This window comes from Nycticebus coucang, chromosome 5 (assembly GCF_027406575.1).
Source record: "Nycticebus coucang isolate mNycCou1 chromosome 5, mNycCou1.pri, whole genome shotgun sequence".
Lineage (NCBI taxonomy): Eukaryota > Metazoa > Chordata > Mammalia > Primates > Lorisidae > Nycticebus > Nycticebus coucang.
In genome coordinates this window covers 87,864,610-87,891,592 of record NC_069784.1, presented here as the reverse complement: position 1 = coordinate 87,891,592, position 26,983 = coordinate 87,864,610, and the positions used below count along the sequence as shown (strand labels likewise).

Genomic DNA, 26,983 nt, shown 5'->3' with positions numbered 1-26,983 from the left:
AAAAAAACTAGCTGGGTGTAATGATACACAGCTGCAGTCTCAGCTACTTGGTAGGCTGGGGCAAAAGGACTGCTCAAGCTCAAGAGTTTGAGGTTGCTATAAGCTATGATGCCAAAGCACCCTAACCAGGGCGAGAGTCAAACTCACAAAAACAAAACAACAACAAAAAAACATAAAACTTTGTAACATTCTCATGTTATGACTCATTACCTAAGCTACCATAAAAGACCCTTTACACTCATGCACATGTTTTATACACATGTACATACACATAAATACACATGCAAACTCATCTCTGTTGCTCTTCTCCAGTCTATTTTTGAAATTTTAGAGCAGGTGTAGTCAAATTATCTGCTAAAGGCCTAATAAATACTATTTTGGGATTCTTACATGCTTTTCTTTTTTTATTTTATTTTATTTATTTATTTTTTTGTGGTTTTTGGCCGGGGCTGGGTTTGAACCCGCCACCTCCGGCATACGGGACTGGCGCCCTACTCCTTGAGCCACAGGCGCCGCCCGCTTTTCTTTTTTTAACCAACTCTTTAATAATGTAAAAAGCATTCTTGGCTCACAGGCTTTACAGAAACAAGGATTCTACACATGGTATATTTTTGACAACCTCTGTTCTAAATCACCAAAGAATATTTCCAAGACTGTAGTGAAAAGAAATGTGTGATAAAGCAGATCAAGGGGAGGAAACTGACCACGTCTCCAATACAACCACTCTTTCCACAGCCATGTGGCCATCTGGAGGTCTGAGATCTATTTTTCTTTTTCCTTTTTTCTCAATACTATACTGATGAGGAAAAGTCTGAGATTCATTATAGCCAATGAAATATACTCTACCTCTGAAGGTGGGAGATCAAAGAGAGGAAATGCCACAACTTCAAGTGTAAGAAAAGCTGTCATATTAATAGTGGATTGAAAAAGAAGTACAAATAGGCCGAGCACAGTGGCTCGTGCCTGAAATCCCAGCACTCTGAGAGGCCAAGGCGGGTGGATTGCTTGAGCTCATGAGTTCAAGACCAGTGTAAGCAAGAACGAGACCCTGTCTCTAAAAATAGCTGGGCGTTGTTGGGGGCGCCTGTAGTCCCAGCAACTCAGGAGGCTGAGGCAAGAGTTTGAGGTTGCTGTGAGCTATAACTCCATGGCACTCTGCCTAGGGCAACAAAATGAGATTCTGTTTCAGAAAAAAATGTACAGGTACTACAGATATCCCACTACAGATTTTACTACATAATATTGTTATGGCATATAAAAGAGAAAGAATTCTGGAATGAGCTCTATTATTTTTACTTTCATTATCTTGTCAACAAATGACATGACACGCCAAGACGCCTGTAATCCTAGCACTCTAGGAGGCCGAGGCGGTGGACTGCCTGAGCTCACAGGTTCGAGACTAACCTGAGGTCTCAATAGCAGGTTGCTGTGAGCTATGACACCGTAGCACTCTACTGAAGGTGACAAAGTGAGACTCTGTCTCCAAAAAAAAAATGACATGACTAAAAAACATGAGACTAAATAAAACCTATTTTGCCAACATGTTCCCTTCTTAAATTTTTTTTAAGAGATAGGATTTTCCTCTCTTGCCCAGGCTCGAGTGCAGCTACACAACCACAGCTCACTATAACTTCTAATTCCTGGGCTCAAGCAATCCTGCCACCTCAGCCCCTCAAGTAGCTAGGACTACAGGCGCACACCACCATGCCTGGCTAATTTGTAAAGTTAGAGATGGGGTCTTGCTATATTGCCCAGGTAGGGCCAAGTAATTCCTGGCCTCAAGTAATCGCCCCACCTCAGCCTTCCAAAGTGTTGAGATCACAGGTATGAACCACCACACCCAGCCATTACTTTTCTATTTTTTTTTGGTTTTTGGCCGGGGCTGGGTTTGAACCCGCCACCTCCAGCATATGGGACTGGCGCCCTACTCCTTGAGCCACAGGCACCGCCCCATTATTTTTCTTAATACAAGGTGGTTATAAAAAGTTCATGTGCATGGCGGCACCTGTGGCTCAAGGAGTAGGGTGCTGGTCCCATATGCCGGAGGTGGCGGGTTCAAACCTAGCCCCAGCCAAAAAAAAACCAAAAAAAAAAAAATAATAAAAAGTAAAATAAAAATAAATTAAAAAAAAAAAAAGTTCGTGTGCAATTTAAATTAAAACACACAAACTTTATGCCCATTCTGTATAATTCTTACTACAGTTAGTTACCACATTAGGATTAAAATATTCAATTTGGGGCGGTGCCTGTGGCTCAATGAGTGGGGCGCCAGCCCCATATACCGAGGGTGGTAGGTTTGAGCCCTGCCCCAGCCAAACTGCAACAAAAGGTGGCTGGGTGTTGTGGTAGGTGCCTGTAGTCCCAGCTACTAGGGAGGCTGAGGCAAGAGAATCGCCTAAGCCCAAGAGCTGGAGGTTGCTGTGAGCTGTGATGCCACAGCGCTCTACCAAGGGCGACAGAGACTCTGTCTATTTAAAAAAAAAAAAAAATTCAATTTGTTGTCACGTTGTTTTATTTTTCTTTCTTCGAAGACAGGTTCTCACTCTTTCGCCAGGGCTAGATAGAGTGCAGTAGTGTCATCATAACTCACTGCAACTTCAAAGTCATGGACTCAAGCAATCTTTCTGCTTTAGCCTCCCAGGAGTTGAGACTACAGGTGCAGGCTACCATGCCCAGCTAGTTTCATTTTTTTTTAATTGTTTGGTAGAGACAGGGTTGATCTGGAACTCTAGGCCTCAAGTGATCCTCCTGCCTCAGCTTCTCAAAGTACCAGGATTACAGGTGCACTTGGCCAGTCTTCTAATTAATTACTGGGATGCTATTTAAAAGTTCTTTCTTTTAAATTTACTAACTAAAAGAAAAACAAATAGTAGGTTTCTATCAAGAGAATACAATCATGGCTCACAGATTCTAGACCAGCCTGAGCAAGAGCCAGACCCCATCTCTAAAAATAGCCAGGGCTTGGTGCCCATAGCTCAGCGGTTAGGGCTCCAGCCGCATACACCAGGGCTGGCAGGTTTGAACCCTGCCCGGGCCTGCTAAAACAACAATGACAACTACAAAAAAAAAAAAAAAATAGCCAAGCGTTGTGGCAGGCGCCTGTAGTCCCAGCTACTTAGGAGGCTGAGGCAAGATAAACGCTTAAGCCCAAGAGTTTGAGGTTGTTGTGAGCTGTAACACTACAGCACTCTACTGAGGGCAACATAGTAAGACTTCTTTAAAAAAAAAAAAGGGCCGCACCTGTGGCTCAAAGGAATAGAGCACTGGCCCCATAAGCCGGAGGTGGTGGGTTCAAGCCCTGGCCAAAAACTGCAGGGGCGGGGGTGGGGTGGGGTGGGGAACGACGACAACAACACAATCATATCCTTATTTTTTAAGGTCAGTTTAAATAGTTTAAAGGGCTTATTTCCTTAAGATTCTTAAGAAAGAAACCAATTATCATCACATACTCCAAAGTCTATTCATCATTCACCATTTTACTAAACTGTCTTTGATCTTTTGATTCCATTTACTAATCTTTTTCATTTAGCTTTAGTTGATAATACAAAAAGAAATTTTATAGCTGGGTGCTGTGGTGGGCACCTGTAGTCCCAGCTACTCGGGAGGCTGAGGCAAGAGAATCACTTGAGCCCAAGAGTTTGAGGTTGTTGTAAGCTATGACACTACAGCACTATACTGAGGGCGACAAATTGAGTCTCTATCTCAAAAAAAAAAAAGAATTTTATTAACTCTAGCAAAGCAACTGACAACTGTTAGCAATTAATTCAAGTAACAAGCTCCCTGTTCTAAAAATATTCAAAAGTAGTAGTCAGATTTTTGAAACTCAAAATTGCTTCATACAAATAAATCTTTAGAAAACTTCCTGGGCTTGGTGCCTATAGCTCAAGTGGCTAAGGTGCCAGCCACATACACTGCAGCCGACAGGTTCGAATCCAGCCCCAGCCCGCCAAACAACAATGGCAACTGCAACAAAGGATAGCCAAGCAGGCGGCGCCTGTGGCTCAGTCGGTAAGGCGCCGGCCCCATATACCGAGGGTGGCGGGTTCAAACCCGGCCCCGGCTGAACTGCAACCTAGCCGGGCGTTGTGGCGGGCGCCTGTAGTCCCAGCTGCTCGGGAGGCTGAGGCAAGAGAATCGCTTAAGCCCAGGAGTTGGAGGTTGCCGTGAGCTGTGTGATGCCATGGCACTCTACCGAGGGCCATAAAGTGAGACTCTGTCTCCACAAAAAAAAAAAAAAAAAAAAGGATAACCAGGCGTTGTGGTGGGCGCCTGTGGTCCCAGCTACTTGGGAAGCTGAGGCAGGACAATTGCTTAAGTCCAAGAGTTTGAGGTGTGAGCTGTGACACCACGGCACTCTACCCAGGGTGACAGTTTGAGACCCTGTCTCAAAAAAAAGAAAAAAAAAAACTTCCTTTTGACAATTCATTAATTATGCATTTAAGATGTAATTCAAGTTTTTTTTTGTAGAGAGAGAGTCCCATGTTACTGCCCTCAGTAGAGTGCCGTGGTGTCACACGGCTCACAGCAACCTCCAGCTCTTGGGCTTACATGATTCTCTTGCCTCAGCCTCCTGAGCAGCTGGGACTACAGGCGCCCGCCACAACGCCCGGCTATTTTTTGTTGCAGTTTGGCCGGGGCTGGATTTTAAAAGTTCCATCAATATATCTGCAAACAATGCAAAACTTTTAAAAGTTTTAAAAGTTCTATCAATATATCTGCAAACAATGAATACACTTACTAGCTAAAGTGAAATGTAAGATCTATAAGTATGGGCAGTGCCTGTGGCTCAGTGGGTAGGGTGCCGGCCCCATATACCAAGAGTGGCGGGTTCAAACAGAGCCCCGGCCAAACTGCAACAAAAAAATAGCTGGGCGTTGTGGTGGGCGCCTGTAGTCCAGCTACTCGGGAGACTGAGGTGAGAGAATCACCTAAGCCCAGGAGTTGAAGGTTGCTGTGAGCTGTGATGACACCGCACTCTACTGAGTGATAAAGTGAGACTCTGTCTCGAAAAAAAAAAAAAAAAATCTATAAGTACATTTTTGAAAGTATAAGGGTCTTATTTCCTCTCCATTTTACATCAAAATTCCTTCATATAGGATTCTAATGAAAAAAATCACTAATTAAGGAGTATCACATTAATTAGTCTTAAAAATCATTTATATACTCTTTTAAAGCAAAGATTTAATACTTACCAGAGATGTCTGATCCTCAAATGGTCTTGTAATATTTTTCCTAAGAATGTTTAAAAAAAGGTGATCCCAATTTTAATAATCTTGTAAGTAAATTCAATTAGGTAATAGTAAGTAAAAGATGTTTTACACTTTATAAAGTGATAAAAAAGAACTAAAAGGATATTCATTTATTCAGAGATTTACTTAGTGCCTATTATATGCTGGATACTGTTCTGGGAGCTAGGGATACTATAATACTACATCAAACCAGAGGCTTGCTTTCATGAAGCTTACATTCTAGTGGAAAGAAAAAATACAATCTGCCCGCCCTCTGGACCATGGTTTCTGCATCCATGGATTCAAGCAACCACAAATAGAGAATATATAAGAAAAAAAAAAAAAAACGGGTGCAGTGGCTCACGCCTGAAATCCTAGCACTCTGGGAGGCTAAGGCGGGTGAATTGCCTGAGCTCAGGAGTTTGAGACCAACCTGAACCAGAGACCCTATCTCTATAAATAGCTGGGCATTGTGGAGGGTATCTGTAGTTCCAGCTACTTGGGAAGGTGAGGCAAAAGAATTAAGCCCAAAAGTTTGAGGTTACTATGAGCTGTGAAGCCACGGCACTCTGAGACTCTGCCTTATTAAAAAAAAAAGTTATAGAAGGTGTGTAAAGGGTACATGGGAATACAGTATTATTTCTGCAACTTTTTTGTAAGTCTACAATTATTTCAAAATAAAATATATATGTCATGGTTACAATTATAAAAGAACATTCAATAAAAATGAAAAAACAGACTGGAAAGAAATAAATTATAGTGTTAATAGCATATATAAGGAATTACAGTGTTTTTAATCTTCCATAAAATGGTTATTCCCATAATAGAACAAAATAATTTAAAACAGAATAAAAGAAATTATGACTTACTTTTTGTACAGAACACCATATGGTTTTTTCAGGGCATACTGTAAAACAAAATTTATAGCTTTCAAAACAAAAAAGACTTCTGAAAAGCAGAGATTAAAAAAAGGCATTATAACAGTCATTCTACAAAATCACTCTAGTCACTGAACCCTGTTCTGATGTCTTCTGGTTGGCTCTCTTTTGATCACTTACAATAATTCTAACATAAGCTTAATATTCTAACAAACTGAACTTTCCTAATTAAAAGTTTTTGAACTCGCCACCTCCGGCATATGGGACCAGTGCCCTACTCCTTGAGCCACAGGCGCCGCCCCCTAATTAAAAGTTTTTAAGCCCGGGCGGCGCCTGTGGCTCAGTGAGTAGGGCACCGGGCCCATATGCCGAGGGTGGCGGGTTCAAACCCAGCCCCGGCCAAACTGCAACCAAAAAATAGCCGGGCGTTGTGGCGGGCGCCTGTATTCCCAGCTGCTCGGGAGGCTGAGGCAAGAGAATCGCGTAAGCCCAAGAGTTAAGAGGTTGCTGTGAGCCGTGTGACGCCACGGCACTCTACCCGAGGGCGGTACAGTGAGACTCTGTCTCTACAAAAAAAAAAAAAAAAAAAAGTTTTTAAGCCCTAGCTCGGCCTGTAGCTCAAGCAGCTAGGGTGACAGCCACATATCTGGGTTCAGACCCAGCCCCGGGCAAACTGCAACAACCGGAGCTGGTGGGTTTGAATCCAGCCCAGGCCCACCAAACAACAATGCCAACTACAACCAAAAAATAGCTGGGTGTTGTGGCGGGCACCTCAGGAGGCTGAGGCAAGAGAATCACTTAAGCCCAAGAGTTTGAGGTTGCTGTGAGCTATGATGCCATGGCACTGTACTGAGGGTGACAAAGTGAGACTCTGCCACAAAATAAATAAATAAATAAATAAATAAAATAAATGCATTCAATGACTACACAGTGTTCAGAATAAAACTCAACTCCACGTTACTACATGTTCTCACCCGGCCCACTCTCCTATGGCCGTCCCGATTATTCTCCAAATGCACCATGCACCTTCACCCTCCCTTCTGCACATGCCTCTCCCTCAGCCTTGGTAGCCCTTCTCACTACAACTCCTTCAAAATAAAGCTCAAATGTTCTTTCTGAGAGCCCATCCTGTATGTGGGTTCTCCCATGTGATTATTTTTTGAGACAAAGCCTCAAGCTGTCGCCCTGGGTAGAGTGCCGTGACATCACCACTCACAGAAACCTCCAACTCCTGGGCTCAAGTGATTCTCCTGCCTCCACCTCCCAAGTAGCTGGGACTACGCCCGCCACAACGCCTGGCTGGTTTTTTTTTTTTTGGTTGCAGCCATCATTGTTGTTTGGCGGGCCAGGCTGGATTCAAACCCACCATCTTAGGTGTATGTGGCTGGCGCCTTAGCCGCTTGAGCCACAGGCGCTGAGCCTCCTATGTGATTTTTTTTTTTTTTTTTTGTAGAGACAGAGTCTCACTTTATGGCCCTTGGTAGAGTGCCGTGGCCTCACACAGCTCACAGCAACCTCCAAGTCCTGGGCTTAGGCGATTCTCTTGCCTCAGCCTCCCAAGTAGCTGGGACTACAGGCGCCCACCACAACGCCCAGCTATTTTTTTTTTTGGTTGCAGTTTGGCCAGGGCCGGGTTTGAACCCGCCACCCTCAGTATATGGGGCCGGCGCCCTACAGACTGAGCCACAGGCGCCACCCCCTCCTATGTGATTTTAATACTGTTTCCCATCCGACCCTGTGTAAGCCTACAGCACAGCACTTAACTCACAATGCTATAATTTTGTGAATGTTCGTTTCTCATTAAGCTCACCGAAGGGAGGGACTATATTTTATCGAACTAATTCACAGCACCTAACACAGTAACTAGTGATATTGAATAAATACATATCAGTATGTAGTTATTTCACTTTACGATTGTAACTAGGTATTTCTCCGGCAGTCTCAGCTAGTAGGCTGAAAAGCATAAAATGCTTTCAGTACTATTTTCGAAGCACCCCATACACGTACCACATCTCTCAGTGCCTGTGTCACTGTTGCACTTGCATTTCCTCCTTTAATCAGCATGGCATTTTTAATATTTTCACTGAGTTTTGGTTCTCTCTTCTCAAGGAATCTCTTGGCTCTTTTTGTCTTGGGCTTTCTATTCAGAAATACACAATTCATAACAAATAAATATTTTTCTCATTGGAAAAGTATGACTATTGTGCAAATTCTTAAAAACCAATAGAGATACAACATTACCATACGTAATATCAGTTAGGATTCCGTCTGAAACAAAACCTCACTTTTTAGGAAGATATTAGTAAATTAAATTCCCTCATTTCTGTTCAATAGGTATTTTATTTTGTTTTTTAAAAAAGCTTTCATAGCCAGATGTGGTGGTGCGTGCTTGTAGTGCCAGCTACTTAGGAGGCTGAGGTAGGAGGATTGCTTGAACACAGAAGTTGGAGGTTGCAGTGAACTATGATAACATCACTGGACTCTAGCCTGGGCCAAAGAGCAATACCCTGCCTCAAAAAAATAAATTAAAATTTTAAAAGCTTTCATTTTTTAAAGCTGGGAACGATAGCTCACGCCTGTATTCTAGAACTCTGGGAGGCCAAGGCGGGCGGATCACCTGAGCTCAGGAGTTTGAGACCAGCCTGAGCCAAGAGCAAGACCCTGTCTCTAAAAATAGCCAGGTGTTGTGGCGGGCACCTGTAGTCCCAGCTACTTGGGAAGTTGAGGTAAGAGGATCACTTGAACCCAAGAAGCCCAAGAGTCTGAGGTTGCTGTGAGCTATGACACTGTGGCAACAGAGTGAGACTCTGTCTCAAAGAAAAAAGAGCTTTCACTTTGATGTCCCAGAACTTTTATTATTGCCTTTTTCTAAATCTTTTTTTAATTAAAATATTAAAAACTCAAGTAAATACGTTGCTATTTTTTTTTCTTTCTTTTTTTTTTTTTTGTAGAGACACAGTCTCACTTTATGGCCCACGGTAGAGTGCCATGGCCTCACACAGCTCACAGCAACCTCCAACTCCTGGGCTTTAAGTGATTCTCTTGCTTCAGCCTCCCGAGTAGCTGGGACTACAGGTGCCTGCCACAACACCCGGCTATTTTTGGTTGCAGTTTGGCCCAGGGCCGGGTTTGAACCCACCACCCTCGGTATATGGGGCCGGCGCCCCACCGACTGAGCCACAGGCACCGCCCAATACGTTGCTATTTTTATCCCACTATTTTTTCTTCAAACTTAAGCAGTCAAACTACCTCCCATACTCTAAACACAAAGAACATGAATTAACCTGTGAGTATTTTACTAAACATACAGAAGCTAACTGCTGCTTATCTTTCTTCCAGGTTTAAGGACACAATGTCTGTCAGAAAGAATATACTGTCCCATTCCAACATCATTGCTGAGAAAGTCAATATTATTGCCAACAAAAAGAAATAATAATTGTTCACCTCAATCTTCATCACAAACCTGTAGGACAGGAACAATTATCATCTTCACTTCAGCTGAGGCCAAAGAGGTACTATGTCCAAGGTTACATAGCTAGTAAGTAGGCCAACCTTCAAAATGAGCTAGATTTAAAAACTCGTCTCACAGGGCAGTGCCAATGGCTCAATGGAGTAGAGTGCCAGCCCCATATGCCAGAGGTGGCATGTTCAAACCCAGCCCCAGCCAAAAACTGCAAAAAAAAAACTTGTCTCAGTGGAGTGCAGTGGCTCATGCCTGTAATCCTGGCATTCTGGAGGACTGCTTGAGGCCCGGAGTTTGAGACACCACGAGTAAGACTGAGATCCTATCTCTCCAAAAAAAATAGAAAAATTAGCCGGGCCTGTAGTCCCAGCTACTTGGGAGAGTGAGAGAGGAAGATCACTTGAGTCCAGGAGTTGGAGGTTGCAGTGGTGAACTATGATGGTGCCACTGCAATCCAGCAGGGGCAACAGAGCAAAACCCTGTCTCAAAAAATAATTTTTTTTTGAAATGAAAATAAAAATGAAAAGAAAAAGAAAAGGAAAAAGAAGAGAAAAAGTAAAAAAAAAAAAAAAAAAAAAACCCTAAAAACTTATTTAGACTTATCACTCACATATGAAGGAAAAGCAAATTCATTATTCCTACTTTATGATCTGACAGTAGGAGTAGCACGTTTTTATACATTTCTATTCAGAAAAAGGCCTTCATCTCTGCTCCCTCTGCATGAGCATCTTGCTTTTCCAACAGTTCTCTCAGTTCCTCCTCTCTTAAATAATTACGACTCTGCCTCTTCTGGTCCTTCAGACATTTCCAGAAGGAAAAGAAAAACATAACACACATACATTTTAGTTTCCCATGTAGATTTTAAAATTCTCCTCCATGCAGACAATTTGGGGAAAGACACAAAAAAGTCTCTTAAGTAAAATGTTACATATAAAACTGCTAAGATTTCCTGGTTGATAAGATACAAATTGTATTAAGTCAAATCAAGAGATATGTAGTGTGTCTGTTTATACACTAAGTGTTATGTGCTTTAGATTTCATGTGGTTTGTTACTTCTCATTAACCAGCAACGAATGCAAAGCAAAGAAAGTGTCGTTTTGCATACACGTTAAGCTAGGAAAATCGTTAAGAATACCCTACCAAAAAATAGCATGATTATTTAGCTCAATAAACATTTTTTTTTTTTTTTTTTTGTAGAGACAGAGTCTCACTTTATGGCCCTCAGGTAGAGTGCCGTGGCATCACACAGCTCACAGCAACCTCCAACTCCCGGGCTTAAGCGATTCTCTTGCCTCAGCCTCCCGAGCAGCTGGGACTACAGGCGCCTGCCACAACGCCCAGCTATTTTTTGGTTGCAGTTCAGCCGGGGCCGGGTTTGAACCCACCACTCTCGGTATATGGGGCCGGCGCCTTACCGACTGAGCCACAGGCGCCGCCCACAATAAACATTTTTGAGTGCATTTGAAACAGATATCACTTAAGGTTAACTCAGAAAACTGTGCAAAGTCAAAAGGAAAAGAAACAGGGCGGCGCCTGTGGCTCAGTGAGTTGGGAGCCGGCCCGATATACCGAGAGTGGCGGGTTCGAACCCGGCCCCAGCCAAACTGCAACAAAAAAATAGCCGCGCGTTGTGGCGGGCGCCTGTGGTCCCAGCTACTCGGGAGGCTGAGGCAAGAGAATCGCCTAAGCCCAAGAGCTGGAGGTTGCTGTGAGCTGTGAGGCCACAGCACTCTACCGAGGGCGACAAAGTGAGACTCTGTCTCTAAAAAAAAAAAAAAAAAGGGAAAAGAAACAGCTAATGAAAAAGCAACTGAAGCAACTAACCCTCACAGCTCTATTTAGTATGACTATGATGGTCAAAAAGTCACAAAGCTTTAAGCGGACGCGTCCGATTGTCACCCAGATCTGTCGGATTCCGAGGAGGCCTACGTTCCTGATCACTCTACCATCTCGCTCACTTTTAGGAAGCCAGACGTTTCTCTACTGGCTAGGATAGAAGCGGCCCAGCGCCTCGAACCCACCTCCCATCCCGAAACTCGCGCTCAAAGGCTTCCGGGCTGTCGGTGTCCGGGCAAGCTGCCCGAGTGAAGGAAGACCCGGGCTGGAGTTAACCGACTGCTCCCCATTCGGTACGACTGGCCAAAGGTGTCAGAAAGAATAGACACAACCAGCAGGGCAGAGTGGCGGAGGCAATATCACGCCTATCACTGGAGCAAAACTTTCCTCCCAAAACGTTCCCAGTGCACTTACACAACTCGATCCAAAGCGTCCATAACTAGGAGTCTGCAAATCCAAGCTGGAAAATGCACGTGCACTCCGCGGTTGCGCACAGCCCCTTGCCCCGGAACCGGCGGAACCGGAAGCTGCCGTGACGCCATTTCCCGGGACGCCCAGCGGTGCTGGCGGCCATTTTGGGTGGAATCACGCCTTGTTCCCTTGGTTACGGATTCTTTTCCCGAAATTAAAGTTTCAGGTTAACATATAGTCCTGATATTCAGGACCTATGTTTTATTCTCCACCACTATTTAGTTCCGGAACCTTTGTTTGGGGGGGGGGCAGGGTCTTACTTTGTTGCGCAGGCTGGAGTGCAATGGCCTCATCGTAGCTCACTGCAACCACAAACTGCTGGGCTCAAGTGGTCCTCCTGCCTCTGCCTTCCAAGTAGCTGGGACCACGCCAGGCTTACTGTTCTATTTGTTCTAGAGATAGGATCTTGCTCTTGTTCAGGCCGGTCTCAGAGTCCTGCCCTCAAGCAATCCTCCTGCCTCCACTCCCAAAGTGCCAGGATTAAAGGCATATGCAACTGCCCCAGCCTAATTCCAAAACATTTTATCACTGCAAAAGGTACTCTTCTTATCAAGTAGCAGTCACTCCCTATTTTTCCCTCTTGTCGACCCTTGGCAGCCACTGGTCTACTTTACGTTCCATGGATTTGCCTATTCTGAACATATATAAAGGAATTCATACAATGCCCTTTTTTTTTTTTTTTTTTTTTTTGTAGAGACAGAGTCTCACTTTATGCCCCTGGGTAGAGTGCCGTGGCCTCACACAGCTCACAGCAACCTCCAACTCCTGGGCTTAAGCGATTCTCTTGCCTCAGCCTCCCGAGTAGCTGGAACTACAGGCGCCCGCCACAATGCCCGGCTATTTTTTTGGTTGCAGTTCGCCCGGCTGGGTTTGAACCCGCCACCCTCTGTATATGGGGCTGGCGCCTTACTGACTGAGCCACAGGCGCCGCCCCCCATACAATGCCCTTTGGTGTCTGAGTTCTTTTACTTTTTTTTCTGGTAAACTCTATTGGATACATAATACTTGTATGTCTTTACAGAGTGCATATGATGTTTTGATACAGGCACAAGATATGGATTAATGAAATCAGGTCAATTTGGGCATCCATCAGCCCACACACCCATTATTCCTTTGTTAGGAACACTCCAAAACCACTCCTATAGCTATTACAAAGTGTACTTTAACTTATTGCTGGTTATAGTCACCCATTTGTGTTATAAAATAATTTTCATTCTATGTAACTATATTTTTATACTCATTAACCACCCCCTGTCCCAGCTACATCTCCCAGCCTCTCACAGCCATCATTCCACTATTTCCATAAGATGAATTGTTTTTAATATTTAGCTCCCACATGGGTGAGAACATATGAGATTTGTCTGTGTCTGGCTTATCTCACTCAATGTTCTCTAGTTCCATCCACGTTGTTGCAAATGGCAGGATCTCATTCTTTTTTGCGGCTATACAATATTCCATTGTGTATATTTACCACATCTGCTTTATCTATTCATCTGTTGATGGACGCTTAAGTTGATTCCAAATCTTGGCTATTGTGAATAGTGCTCTAATAAATAGAGAATTGCAGTTATCTTTTTGGCATGATTTTCCTTCCTTTGGATATATACCCAGCAGGCGGCTTGGTGAGTCATATGGAAGTGCTGTTTTCATTTTTTTGAGGAGCCTCCATACCGTGCACTATGATAGTTGCACTAATGTACATTGCCACCAACAGTATGCAACAGTTCCCCTTTCTCCACATTCTAACCAGATTCATCATTCCTCATTGCCTATCTTTTTCTTTTTCTTTTTTTTTTTTTTTTGAGATACAGTATCACTATGTCGCCCTCAGTAGAGTGCGTGGCATCACAGCTCACAGCAACCTCAAACTCTTGGGCTTAAGTAATTCTCTTGCCTCAGCCTCCCAAGTAGCTAAGACTACAGGCACCTGCCACAGTGCCTGGCTAAATCATTGCTGTCTTTTTGATAAAAGCCACTTTAACTGCAGTGAGATGAAATCTCATTGTAATTGTTTTGTTTGGGGGCAGAGACTCACTCTGTTGCCCTGGGTACGGTGCAGTGGCGTCATCACAGCTCACTGCAGTTTCAAACTTATAGGCTCAAGCAATCCTCCTGCCTTACCTCCTGAGTAGCTGGGGCTTCAGGAGCACACCACCACATCCAGCTAATTTTTTCTGGCTTTGGTAGAGATCAGATCTTCCTCTTGTTCAGGACGGTCTTGAACTCCTCACTTCAAGCAATCCTCATACCTTGGCCTCCCGGAGTGCTAGAATACAGGAATGAGCCACCACACCCAATCCTCAACTGTAGTTTTTATTTGCATTTCTGTGGTTACTAATGATGTTGTTCTATCATTGAGTTTGAAGAATCTTCTAATTTTCTCCTTGCCCCAACTAATGCACAGCAGTAGGTTGTTTAGTTTCCATGACTTTCTGTTTAGACAAGCATTTCTGTTTGAATTGATTTCTAGTTTTATTCCACCATTGTCTGAGAAGATACATGGTATAGTATCTGTTTTTTAAAAATGTGTTGATACATCTTTTGTGTCCTAGGATGTGATCAATCTAATCTTCTGTGAGGTGATGCCCATTTGTTCTAGATCTCTTCTGTTTAAGTTCATCATTTCTTTTCCTTTTTTTTTTCTAGACAAGTCTCACTCTGTTATCCTGGGTAGAGTGCTGTGGCATCATCAAGCAACCTCAGTCTCTTGGGCTCAAGAAATCATCTCAGCCACTAGCATAACTGGGACTACAGGCACCCACTACAACACCTGGCTAATTTTTCTACTTTTAGTAGAGATGGGGTCTTGCTCTTGCTCAGGCTGGTCTTGAACTCCTGAGCTCAAGCAATTCACCCACTTAGCCTCCCAGAATGCTAGGATTACAGACATGAGCCACCATGCCCAGCTTCATGCTGCCAACTTCTAACCACAACAGTGACTAGAGGTTTGTCTGTTTAGTTCTGTATATAAATGGAGTGTTGTGGGATGACCGCTCCCCTTTTTTCCCTGGTTGAAGCCATTCATGGAAGCAGGACCAGTAAGGGACCTTCTATTAGAAAAGAAACTACACACACACACACACCACACACACACACACAACCAAACATGATAGTAGAAGAGATCTTACTTTGGATCTGAGGAAACTAGGACCTCTATTACTTTCCTATTATTAGTATATATATACATTTTTTTGGCCAGGGCTGGGCTTGAACCCACCACCTCCAGCATATAGGGTCAGCGCCCTACTCCTTTGAGCCATAGGCGCCGCCCTATTTATTTTTTTTTGAAACAGAGCCTCAAGCTGTCGCCCTGAGTAGAGTGCTGTGGCATCACAGTTCACCAACCTCCAAACTCCTGGGCTTAAGCGATACTTCTGCCTCCACCTCCCAAGTAGCTGGGACTACAGGCGCCCACCACAATACCCGGCCATTTTTTGGTTGTAGTTGTCGTTGCTGTTTGGCAGGCCTGGGCTGGATTTGACCCATCAGCTCTGATGTATGTGGCTGGCACCTTAGCTGCTTGAGCTACAGGCTCCGAGCCACTTTCCTATTATTATCAATGATAAATAGTTTGGCTGTATTAAACTCATATACAAACCTCTGTACTTAAAAACTACCAACTGTCATTAACAAAGGTGTGTATTTACTCTGAATTAATAATGTAAAGTTACTACTAGACAATTTTTTTTTTTTTAGTGACAGAGTCTTACTTTGTCACCTTCGGTAGAGTGTCATGGCATCACAGCTCACAGCAACCTTCAACTCCTGGGCTTAAGCGATTCTCTTGCCTCAGCCTCCCGAGTAGCTGGGACACAGGTACCCACACAATGCCCAGCTATTTGTTGTTGCAGTTTGGTGAGGGCTGGGTTTGAACCCACCAGCCTCGGTATACGGGGCCAGCATCCTATCCACTTAGCCACAGGCGCCACCCTCCTAGACAATTTGTAAACAAGATTTTCCTATTACTTGTGTTAACATCATTTCCAAAATCAATGAAACATTTCTGGAAGATAAATCTCTGCAAACTCGACACGTTAGGAACCTAGAATATTTTCACATGAACTGCTGCAATGAAAGGAAATAAAAATAGTAAAAATAACAATAAATGGCTGGGTGTGGTAGCTCACACCTGTAAACCTAGCACTCTGAGAGGCTAAACCAGATGGATTGCCTGAGCTCAGGAGTTCAAGACCAGCCTGAGCAAGAGTGAGATCCCAGGCTGTACTAAAAATAGAAAAATTAGCCAGGCAGTACGGCAGGTGCCTATAGCTATGACATGCCTGCACTGTAAGCCTGGGCAACAGGGCAAGACCCTGTCTCAAAAAAAAAAGGTGGGGTGGGGGGCATGAGTGGAGATTTGACCTACCACTACTGGCTCTTTAGCGAAGGGGACCATAAGCCAAGGAAAGTAGGCAACCCCTAGAAGTGAGAAATGGCCCTCAGCTGAGACAAGAAATGGGACCTTCAATAAGAAATTAAATTCTGCCAACTGAATAAGCAAGGAAATGGATTTGCCCCCTCTAGAGCCTCTAGAAAAGAACAGTCCTGCCAATACCTTGATTTTAGGTAGCCCAGGTAAGACCTATGTCAGACTTCAGACCCACAAAACTGGGTATGAAATGATATTATTTATGGAGGGTTTTTTTCGGGGGGTGGAGGGTGGGAGGTAAAGGACAAGTCTCACTCTGTTGCCCAGGCTATAGTGCCGTGGTGTCATAGCTCACAGCAACCTCAAACTCCTGGGCTCAAGTGATGCTCCTGCCTCAGCCTCCCAAGTAGCTGGGATTCATGCATTCACCACCATGCCCAGCCCATTTGTGTTGCGTTAAGCCAGAGTTGTGGTAGTTTATAAAAACTAAAATGGAAAACTTACACACTTATCTTAGTAAAACTTTGAACTTAAAGCCATATTTTTAAAAAATTCAGTTCATGTCTGGTCCTGAATGATTCTGGTATATTAAGTTGTACCATACTGGAAATATGTGTATACCCAATAAAAATAACACAGTGAAGTGAAAGCTACACAGCTGATTATTTTATATAAAAACTCTCCAGAGTTCATGACAACTTATGAGAAACATTTCATCTAGGAGTGATTTCTAAGGCAACATCTTGAGTTTCCATAAACACAGAACCTTCTGTCTCAGAGGGGATTTCAATAAGAGGACCAGAATCCTCTATTTCCAAGTGCACTGGCTTCTCCTGTTCATAACTCAGGTTTGAAATGTCTTTCATTTGAATCTCTTGTTCTTCCAACTCCAACGGTTTACCTGGGGCTGAAGCTACCACTTCTTCATCTTCATGTTGAAAACTACAAATCATGTTGGGTCTATAGGAGAAATCATTATCCTTGATTTGCAGCCATTCCACCCCACCTAATTTTAGGGGGCAGGGAGAGACCAAGAAAGAAACATGAAAAACACATTTTAGTTAAGAATATTTTTCTTGGGCTCGGCACCTGTAGCTTAAGCAGCTAGGGCGCCAGCCACATACACTGGAGCTGGCAGGTTCGAATACAGCCCGGGCCAGCCAAACAACGACAACCGCAACCAAAAATAGCTGGAAATTGTGCCAAGCGCCTATAGTTCCAGCTACTTGGGAGGCTGAGGCAAGAGAATCACTTAAGCCCAAGAGTTTGAGGTTGCTGTGAGCTATGACACCACCACATTCTACCCAGAGTGACAGCTTGAGACTCTGTCTCAAAAAAAAAAAAAAGTATTTTTCTTTTTATTTTCCCTTTTTTAATTTAATTTAATTTAATTTTATTTTTTTTCCTTTTTGAGATAGTCTCACTCAGTTGGCTCCGGTAAAGCACAGTACACTCACTGCAACCTCAAAACTCCTGGGCTCAGGTGACCCACCGCCTCATCATCCCAGACAGCTAGGGTTACAGGTGTGAGCCACTACACCCAGCCAAGAAATTTTTCTTTAATTTAAATGTTCATCCTATGAATACATGTCAAAGTAATTCTAACATAAGCCAAGGACCATTATGCCTGTTACTACTGATAAATGATTATGTAATGTCCATCTTTTCTGGAGGACTTAGAATTCCTTTGTAGTATGTACCGCTACAAAAATCAACATCAAGCTGGGAGGCCGAGGCAGGTGGATTGCCTGAGCTCACAAGTTTGAGACCAGCCTGAGCAAGACTGAGACCTCATCTCTAAAAAATAGCTGGGTGTTGTGGTAGGTACCTGTAGTCCCAGCTACTTGGAAGCCTGAGGCAAGAGAATCGCTTAAGCCCAAGAGTTTGAGGTTACTGTGAGCTATGAAGGATCGTACTCTATAGAAGGCAACAAAGTAAGACTCTGTCTCAAAAAAAAAATTTTAATTAAAAAAACAAAAATACAATCAACTTCAATTACTATTCTGTGCTCCTTCTGCAGAATTTAATTTTCACTTGGCTCGGGGGCTCACACCTGTAATCCCAGCACTTGGGAGGCTGAGGTGAGTGGATTGCCTGAGCTCATGAGTTCCAGACCAACCTGAGCAAGAGGGAGATGGCTCACACCTGTAATCCTAGCATTTGGGAGGCTTAGGTGGGTGGATTGCCTGAGCTCACAGGTTTGAGAGTAGCCTGAGCCAGAGGGAGACCTCATCTCTAAACATAGCTGGGCATTGTGGCGGGCACCTGTAGTCCCAGCTACTCAAGAGGCTAAGGCAAGAGAATTGCTTGAGCCCAAGAGTTTGAGTTGCTGTGAGCTATGATGTCACGCACTCTACCAAAGGCGAAAAAGTGAGACTGTTTAAAAAAAAAAAAAGCAAGAGACCCTGTCTCTAAAAAATAGCTGGTGCTATGGTAGGCACCTGTAGTCCCAGCTACCTGGAGGCTAAGGTAAGAGAATCGCTTGAGGCTCAGCATCCATAGCACAGTGGTTACAGGACCAGCCACATACACTGAGGCTGGCAGGTTTGAACCCAGCCTGGGCCAGCTAAACAACAATGACAACTGCGACAAAAAATAGGTGGGCATTGTGGCGGGCGCCTATAGTCCCAGCTACTTGGGAGGCTGAGGCAAGAGAATTGCTTAGGCCCAAGAGTTGGAGGTTGCTGTGAGCTGTGACACCACCGCACTCTACCAAAAAGGACATAACAAGACTCTTGTCTCAAAAAAAAAAAAGAGAATCGCTTGAACCCAAGAGTTTGAGGTTGCTGTGAACTAAGATGCCACCGCAATCTATCAGGGGTGACCAAGTGAGATTCTGTCTCAAAAACAAAACAAAACAATTTAATTCTCAACACACTCTGTGAAATCATTTCAGCTCTTACCATCTCATGCCTAAAGGAAAGTTCGTCACTTGTCTGTAATTTCCTCCTTACCTATGCAATTTTCATAATATAATGAATACTATTCTATCACCTCCCAAGTCAAGATGCTCACATCCTTTTGAGTTAGAATATCCAATTGTGTAATAAGAAGCTCCCAAACAAAGCAAACCCCCCCAAAAAACAACCTTGATAAAATTTTTGTTCCTTTCTATATCCATAGTCAAAGCCCTAACCTTACAATGAACCCCCCACAAATTGCTCCAGGCCTTTTTTGTTACAGGGGTCTGTTCATTTTCTGTGGTGAACTTATCTTGCTCTATAAACCTCTTTCTCTTCCTCAATAAACTTTGTTTCACGCTTGCAAAAAAAAAAAAAAAAGAAGAAGAACTGGTCCAATACTGCTAGTCATTCTTCTTTTATCCTGATTACCTTTCAGTCAAGCATTTTCAATGGATCTTCACTAAATTCCATAGCAAGCCCAAACTATTTACTCCCCTTTTCTTTTCTTTTTTTTTTTTTTTTGAGACAGAATCTCACTTTGTCACCCTCAGTACAGTATTGTGGCATCACACAACCTCCAACTTGGGCTCAAGCGATCCTCTTGCTTCAGATTTTCTATTTTTAGTAGAGACCGGGTCTCCGGCTGGTCTTAAATTCCTGAGCTCAAGCAATCCAACCGCCTCAGCCTCCCAGAGTGCTAGGATTACAGGCATGAGCCACGGGACCCAACTATGTACTCCCCTTTACAAAGTTCCATTAAATAGTTCTTTTTCTCTTCTTTTTTTTTTTTTTTTTTTGAGACAGATCTCACTATGTCGCCCTCAGTAGAGTGCCGTGGCATCACAGCTCATAGCAACCTCAAACTCTTGGGCTTAAGGGATTCTCTTGCCTCAGCCTCCCAAGTAGCTGGAACTACAGGTGCCCACCACAACGCCCGGCTATTTTTTTGTTGCGGTTGTCATTGTTGTTTAGCTGGCCTGGGCCAGGTTTGAACTGGCCAGCCTCGGTGTATGTGGCTGGAGCCATAACCACTGTGCTACAGGTGCCAAGCCAACCCATTAGATATTTCTAAGATATCTCAACTTACCTTGCCGACCTGTTCATTGCTCCATCTGCTCCTATTCCCCACAATAAACTCCTCTGCAACTGTTCGTTGAAACTTTCTCACTGCTGATCCCACATCTTTTATTTTTTTTTTTTTTTAGATTCAGAGTTTTACTTTGTTGCCCTCGGTAGAGTGCCATGGCTTACAACTCACAGCAACCTCCAGCTCCTGGGCTTAGGCAATTCTCTTCTCTCAGCCTCCCAAGTAGCTGGACTACAGGCGCCCACCACAACACCCGCCTATTTTTTGTTGCAGTTTGGCCAGGGCCCGGTTTGAACCTGCAACCCTGGGTATATGAGGCCTGCACCCTACTCACTGAGCCACAGGCAGATCCCACATCTTTTCATGTTATGCCTATAAAATTCCCTCTATAAAAAACGTATTAGTCCTTTTCCCTCCTGAAGCTGAAGTTCAGCTTCAGAGAATTAAGTGAACTAACCTATGTTTTCTTCTCCTTCCTTCTTTTCCGTCAGAAGAGTTCTTGTCATGCTGAGCTTCTTCATTGTATGGCATTTATATTTTAGTACTGTTTTGTTACTGCCTTCTGAATCCACTGGAACATAAAATGAACTCAATTATTACACTGCTTACTGCCATCAAATCAAACAACATGAAGCCTCAATAATTCCAGTTTAGGGAGTCAGAATAAATAGCGTTCTGTCGAGATAGTAAATACACAGTATAACTCATCACTCTTGGTCCAAGCATTGAGAAGTGACAGATAAAATATGTAACATTTGAATGCATGACTGGATTCAAAAACAACAAACATCTTCAGAGAACAGGGACATAGAGTTGTGAGATTAAAGTGACAGACCTAACATGCTCCAGCCCTCAATTGGGGAACAGGTCAGAAATTTGGCCCTACTGGGTACTGGGGTCTAAAATTTTACCACTCAAAATAAAGGACAAAAGTCAGACCCTACTTGAAGCCAGAAGCTGGAGTGAGGACATTCTCAATCACGGAAGGAGACCGAGAAAAATACCTGCAGCAGAAGCCTAGATGCAGTGGCTCACGCTCATAATCCCAGCACTCTGGGAAGTGGAGCTGGGTAGACTGCTTGAGCTCACAGGTTCTAGATCAGCCTGAGCAAGGGCCAGACCCTGTCTCTAAAAATAGCCCTGGGCAGCACCCGTAGCACAGTGGTTACAGCCCCGACCACATGCACAGAGGGTGGCGAGTTTGAACCCAGCCCGAGATAGCTAAACATCAATTAAAACTGCAACAAAAAAATAGCAGGTGTTGTGGCAGGGGCCTATAGTCCCAGCTCCTTGGGAGGCTGAGGCAAGAGACTTGAGCCCAAGAGTTTGAGGTTGCTGTGAGCTATAATATCATAGCACTCTACTGAGGGCGACAAGTGAGACTGCCTCAAAAAACAAAAACAACCTGAGGCTGCCCAGCTGCCTGCAGTTGCAGCTATTATAAAACTATGCCTTGGCTTGGTGCCCATAGCTCAGTGGCTAGGGCGCCAGCTACATATACCAGGGCTAGTGGGTTTGAACCAGGTCCAGGCCTGGTAAACAACAATCACAACTACAACAAAAAAATAGCCAGTGTTGGCTTGGCGCCTGTGGCTCAAGTGGTTAAGGCGCCAGCCATATACACCTGAGCTGGGCGGGTTCAAATCCAGCCTGGGCCCGCCAAACAACAATGACGGCTGCAACCAAAAAATAGCCAGGCGTTGTGGTGGGCGCCTGTAGTCCCAGCTACTTGGGAGGCGGGGGCAGGAGAATCGCTTGAGCCCAGGAGTTGGAGGTTGCTGTGAGCTGTGATGCCACAGCACTCCACCCAGGGCGACAGCTTGAGGCTCTGTCTAAAAAAAAAAAAAAATAGCCGGTGTTATAGCAGGCTACCAGAGTTTGAAGTTGCTGGGAGGTGTGACTCCATGGTACTCTACTGAGGGTGACATAGTGAGACTCTGTCTAAAAAAAAAAAAAAAAAAAATTGGGGCGGCACCTGTGGCTCAGTCGGTAAGGCGCTGGCCCCATATACCGAGGGTGGCGGGTTCAAACCCGGCCCTGGCTGAACTGCAACCAAAAAATAGCTGGGCGTTGTGGCGGGCGCCTGTAGTCCCAGCTACTCGGGAGGCTGAGGCAAGAGAATCGCTTAAGCCCAGGAGTTGGACGTTGCTGTGAGCTGTGTGAGGCCATGGCACTCTACCGAGGGCCATAAAGTGAGACACTGTCTCTACAAAAAAAAAAAAAAATTGTATGCCTAGGCAAGAGGGAGGATGTGGCTCTGAGACAAGGATGTGAAGCACTGAAAACTTCCATGCTATAATTTAGGCTCTGCACCCATAGCTCAGTAAGTAGGGCACCAGCCACATATACCAAAGATGGCGGGTTCAAGCCCAGACAGGCCGGCTAAACAATGACAAGTGCAACCAAAAAATAGCCAGGCATTGTGGCAAGGTGCCTGTAGTTCCAGCTACCTGGGAGGCTGAGACAAGAGAATCACATAAGCCCAAGAGTTTGAGGTTGCTGTGTGTTGGGAGCCAACCTCCTGGGAGGCAAGGTCCCCCAGTTTGAGGAACTGCATTTGAGTCAAGGACCGAATGCAAACCTGGCCCCAGTGGTTTTCCTGTTATGGCTGGTTCCTGAACCAGATTAGAATGGAGCCATTCTCCTTCGGTCAGCACAGACTGCTGAGAATGCTATTTTGCTCCTAGACTGTTTTTAATCAAGTTATGCAATTATGACAAGATTGTGCCTTCAAGCTACTGTATATAAAAGCTATGCAATAAAGCTGAGATTGCTTGTTTCTATTGAAGAAAAGCCCTCCTGATCCCGCTATTCTATGTCTCCTTTTTCCATCCTGCGCCGGTCTACTCCCAGGGTTTCTAATAACTTTTGCCAGGCAGGTTGCTGGCAGCTGTGAGCTCTGATGCCATAGCACTCTACTGAGGGTGACATATTGAGATGCTATCTCCAAAAAAAAAAAAAAAGAAAAGAAAAGAAAAGAAAACATACAAGTCTAAAGTCAAAAACAGAAAACATACAAGTCCTAGCTACTCGGGAGGCTGAGGCAAGAGGATCACTTGAGCCCAGGAGTCTGAGGTTGCTGTGAGCTATGACATCACCACACTCTATCCAGGGTAACAGAGACTCTGTCTCAAAAAAGAACCTTTTCTTTTAAAAAGTTTTTTCAAAAGTAATTTATATAGGGCAGCACCAGCCCCATATGCCGGAGGTGGCAGGTTCAAACCCAGCCCCGGCCACAAACTGCAAAAAAAAAGTAATTTATATAGTAAAAAAATTGGGCTAACATAGCCATCACTTACCATGTTCAACATTTTCTTCAAATACAACACAAGTCCCAAGAGTATCTGCAGAAAAAAATGTAAAGGCAAGCTGTTGAGAAATAAGAGCTACTTTCTCTGAGAGATATATTTAAAACAAGGAATTCCATCTATCTTTATAGTCCCCAAACCCAGGGCTGTGGACCAGAAGTGGTCTGTTGGGAACTGGCTGCACAGCAAGAGGGGAAAGGGTGCTAGCAAGCTCTGTTTGTACTCACACAGCCATTCCCGTTCACATCACCATCTGAGCTCTGCTTTTTGTCAAATAAGCAGGAGCATTAGATTCTCATAGGAGCACAACTCTAAGTGTAAACTGTGCCTGAAGAGATCTAGGTTGCATGCAAACTTCTTTTTTTTTTTTTTTTAGGGACAGAGTCTCACTTTGTCGCCCTTGGTAGAGTGCTGTGCCGTCACAGCTCACAGCAACCTCCAGGTCTTGGGCTTAGGTGATTCTCTTGCCTCAACCTCCCAAGTAGCTGGGACTACAAGCACCCACCACAACGCCCGGCTATTTTTTGTTGTTGTTGTAGTTTGGCCAGGGCTGGGTTCGAACCCTTGGTATATGGTGCTGGCGTCCTACTCACTGAGCCACAGGTGCTGCCAGAGGCTGCAAACTTCTTATGAGAATCTCATTCCTGATGATCTGAGGTGGAGAGGTAATGTGCCTGAATTATCCCAAAACAAAATTGGAGACAGCTGATCTGACATGCTCCTACCTTCATACTCCCCAGCAAAGACATAGCTGTCCACTTGCAGAATGGGCCTCTCAGTGTCAATCCCCTACAACACAATAAAGAATCATTAAAAAAATCATCATTAGAAAACACCTTCAACAGGTAACCTAACCTTGCTACCCAGGAAACTGATCTCCAAAACTGGAGAACCCCTCTAGAGCAGGGGTCCTCAAATTGTGGCCCGCAGGCCACATGAGGCGGTGTGATTGTATTTGTTCCCGTTTTGTTTTTTACTTCAAAATAAGATATGAGCAGTGTGCATAAGAATTTGTTCATAGGGCGGCGCCTGTGGCTCAGTGAGTAGGGCGCCGGCCCCATATGCCGAGGGTGGTGGGTTCAAACCCAGCCCCGGCCAAACTGCAACAAAAAAATAGCCGGGCGTTGTGGCGGGTGCCTGTACTCCCAGCTGCTTGGGAGGCTGAGGCAAGAGAATCGCTCTAAGCCCAGGAGTAGAGGTTGCTGTGAGCCGTGTGATGCCACAGCACTCTACCCGAGGGCGGTACAGTGAGACTCTGTCTCTACAAAAAAAAAAAAAAAAAAAAAAAAAGAATTTGTTCATAGTTTTTTCTTAAACTATAGTCCGGCCCTCCAACGGTCTGAGGGACAGTGAACTGGCCCTCTGTTTAAAAAGTTTGAGGACCCCTGCTCTAGAGCATCTTGTCTTAGCAAGTACAAGATAAATTACAAGTGCTCTAATCACTGCAGCTACAAGGAGATAATGCCTTAATTCGCACCCCAGTGGCAAGGTCAAAGACTTTAAAGTGATGAAACAGATGGCAAGCATCACAGCTGAAGTCAATGGCAGTGGCCTTTGAAATCCTTTCTTAGGTATTTTTCCTCTATTCTCTTACGCATGTACCTGTCTTCCCATCACTCTGTTTCTCCCTCCCTGCTTTCTAAAATATGTATTTAAAAAATGACAGGTGAGGGCGGTGCCTGTGGCTCAGTGAGCAGGGCGCCGGCCCCATATACCGAGGGTGGTGGGTTCAAACCCAGCCCCGGCCAAACTGCAACAACAACAACAACAACAACAACAACAACAAAAAAACAAAAAATAGCCGGGCGTTGTGGTGGGCGCCTGTAGTCCCAGCTACTCCAGAGGCTGAGGCAGGAGAATCGCCTAAGCCCAGGAGTTAGAGGTTGCTGTGAGCTGTGTGACGCCACAGCACTCTACCGAGGGCAATAAAGTGAAACTCTGTCTCTACAAAAAATAAATAAATAAATAACAGGCGGTGTGGCGGCTCACATCTGTAATCCCAGCATTTGGGAGGCTGAGGTGGGTGGATTCCCTGAGCTCAAAGGTTTGAGACCAGCCTGAACAAGAGCGGGACCCTGGTTTCTAAAAAATAGCTATGTGTTGTGTTGGGCGCCTGTAGTCCTAGCTACTTAGGAGGCTGAGGCAAGAGGATCGCTTGAACCCAAGAGTTTGAGGTTGCTGTGAGCTAAGACGCCACAGCACTCTACCAAGAGTGACCAAGTGAGACTCAGTCTCAAAAAAATAATAATAAATAAATAAACAAGACATGTTTTTTCTTTTTTTTTTTTTGAGATAGAGCATCAAGCTGTTGCCCTGAGTAGAGTGCCATGGCCTCACAGCTCACAGCAACCTCCAACTCCTGGGCTCAAGCGATTCTCCTGCCTGCGCCTCCCAAGTAGCTGGGACAACAGGCACCCGCCACAACGCCTGGCTATTTTTTGTTGCAGCCACCATTGTTGTTTGGCAGGCCCAGGCTGGATTCGAACCTACCAGCTCAGTTGTATTTGGCTGACGCCTTAGCTGTTTGAGCCGCAGGCGCTGAGCCAAGACATGTTTTTTTCTTTTAATCTTTTTCTTTTCTTTATAACCAACAAACTCCTGAGATAAAAACGTGTTTTTTCAGTATATCTTACTGATCTATACTAAAGCGCTACGTCCTCCAAAACATTCCATGCACATATTCAGACTCTCAAGCCAAGTTGTGCATTTTCTGCTATCTGCTCCCATAGTCCCCTCTGTACTTCTACCATGATCCCTAGGGTTCATTCCTTTGTAAGGTGAAATAATGACAGCTAGAGATAAATAGGTATTTCACCACTTTTATTTTAAATTTAAGAAAATAAACAAATAATGGATTTAAGAAAATCTATAACAATCTTCCAATTCTAGAAGACTCACCAAAATCTTGCATTTATTTCCACATTTTGAGAGAAAGTCCGAATCGATAATTCCCGACAATTCCACCAGAACCAGCTGCTCCTGGTGTGGTGGAAGAAAGAAGGGTTAACAAGTACGCCAGGGAGCAGGAAGAGGCAATTAACAAGAGAAGCCAGAAATCCCCCCTCTGTGAAAACCGGGCCCTTCCCCGTACTCCCCCATTCTAACTGCCGCGGGGCAATTCCGGCTGAGACTGGACGCTCACCGGCCCCGCGGGCCTAGGGGCAATAAGCCGGTGACGCGCCGCGGGCCTGCCCCCCGGCCTCCGATTCCCAGACTCCCTTCCCCCACACAGCCACCGCAGCCATCACGGCCACACCACGCAAGTTCCGACCTAAAGCATACTACCTCTTCTTCCTCCTCTTCTGTGTCCTCGGGACTCCGCTCTACGGCCGCTGCCATGGCCCGCACCTCCTCCGCGCCTCCGGGTCATTCGCCACGCCCGCCGAGAGCTGCCATCTTGAGTGCGGGCAACAACTCTCAGTGTTCTCACCGCGCAAACC

General features: G+C 44.6%; 2 protein-coding genes across 5 annotated transcripts in view; both read right to left on the bottom strand.

Moving 5' to 3' along the window:
- Positions 1–11,902, bottom strand: part of RPF2 (ribosome production factor 2 homolog) — a 31,576-nt gene extending 19,674 nt beyond the window's left edge. Inside the window, exons 1-4 of one of the 4 annotated variants that reach the window (XM_053592681.1) lie at positions 11,820–11,902; positions 8,114–8,246; positions 6,098–6,135; positions 5,193–5,232 (exon numbers count right to left, since the gene is read on the bottom strand). In XM_053592681.1, the coding sequence (XP_053448656.1) occupies positions 5,193–5,232; positions 6,098–6,135; positions 8,114–8,246; positions 11,820–11,842 (234 nt within the window). In that variant the 5' untranslated portion in view covers positions 11,843–11,902. Of the gene's footprint in view, positions 1–5,192; positions 5,233–6,097; positions 6,136–8,113; positions 8,247–11,393; positions 11,564–11,590; positions 11,671–11,819 lie in introns of those variants that run through there. The other 3 variants (XM_053592684.1, XM_053592682.1, XM_053592683.1) reach the window with 3 other exon arrangements.
- Positions 11,903–16,896: 4,994 nt separating this feature from the next.
- GTF3C6 (general transcription factor IIIC subunit 6) lies at positions 16,897–26,983 on the bottom strand. Its single transcript, XM_053592685.1, has 6 exons — positions 26,829–26,983; positions 26,442–26,522; positions 24,269–24,332; positions 23,535–23,579; positions 20,693–20,806; positions 16,897–17,251 (listed from the first exon to the last, which is right to left on the bottom strand). Exons 1-6 carry the CDS (start codon positions 26,880–26,882, stop codon positions 16,959–16,961), a joined length of 651 nt encoding a protein of 216 aa, XP_053448660.1. The 5' UTR covers positions 26,883–26,983; the 3' UTR covers positions 16,897–16,958.

Excerpts from the sequence above, each read along its gene's own strand:
- GTF3C6 (XM_053592685.1), bottom strand. The coding sequence starts at position 26,882 with ATGGCAGCGGCCGTAGAGCGGAGTCCCGAGGACACAGAAGAGGAGGAA. Across the intron at positions 23,580-24,268 it reads CTTTGCTGGGGAGTATGAAG|ATACTCTTGGGACTTGTGTT; the intron begins GTAGGAGCATGT and ends TTTTTTCTGCAG. Across the intron at positions 20,807-23,534 it reads TGAAGAAAATGTTGAACATG|TGGATTCAGAAGGCAGTAAC; the intron begins GTAAGTGATGGC and ends TTTATGTTCCAG.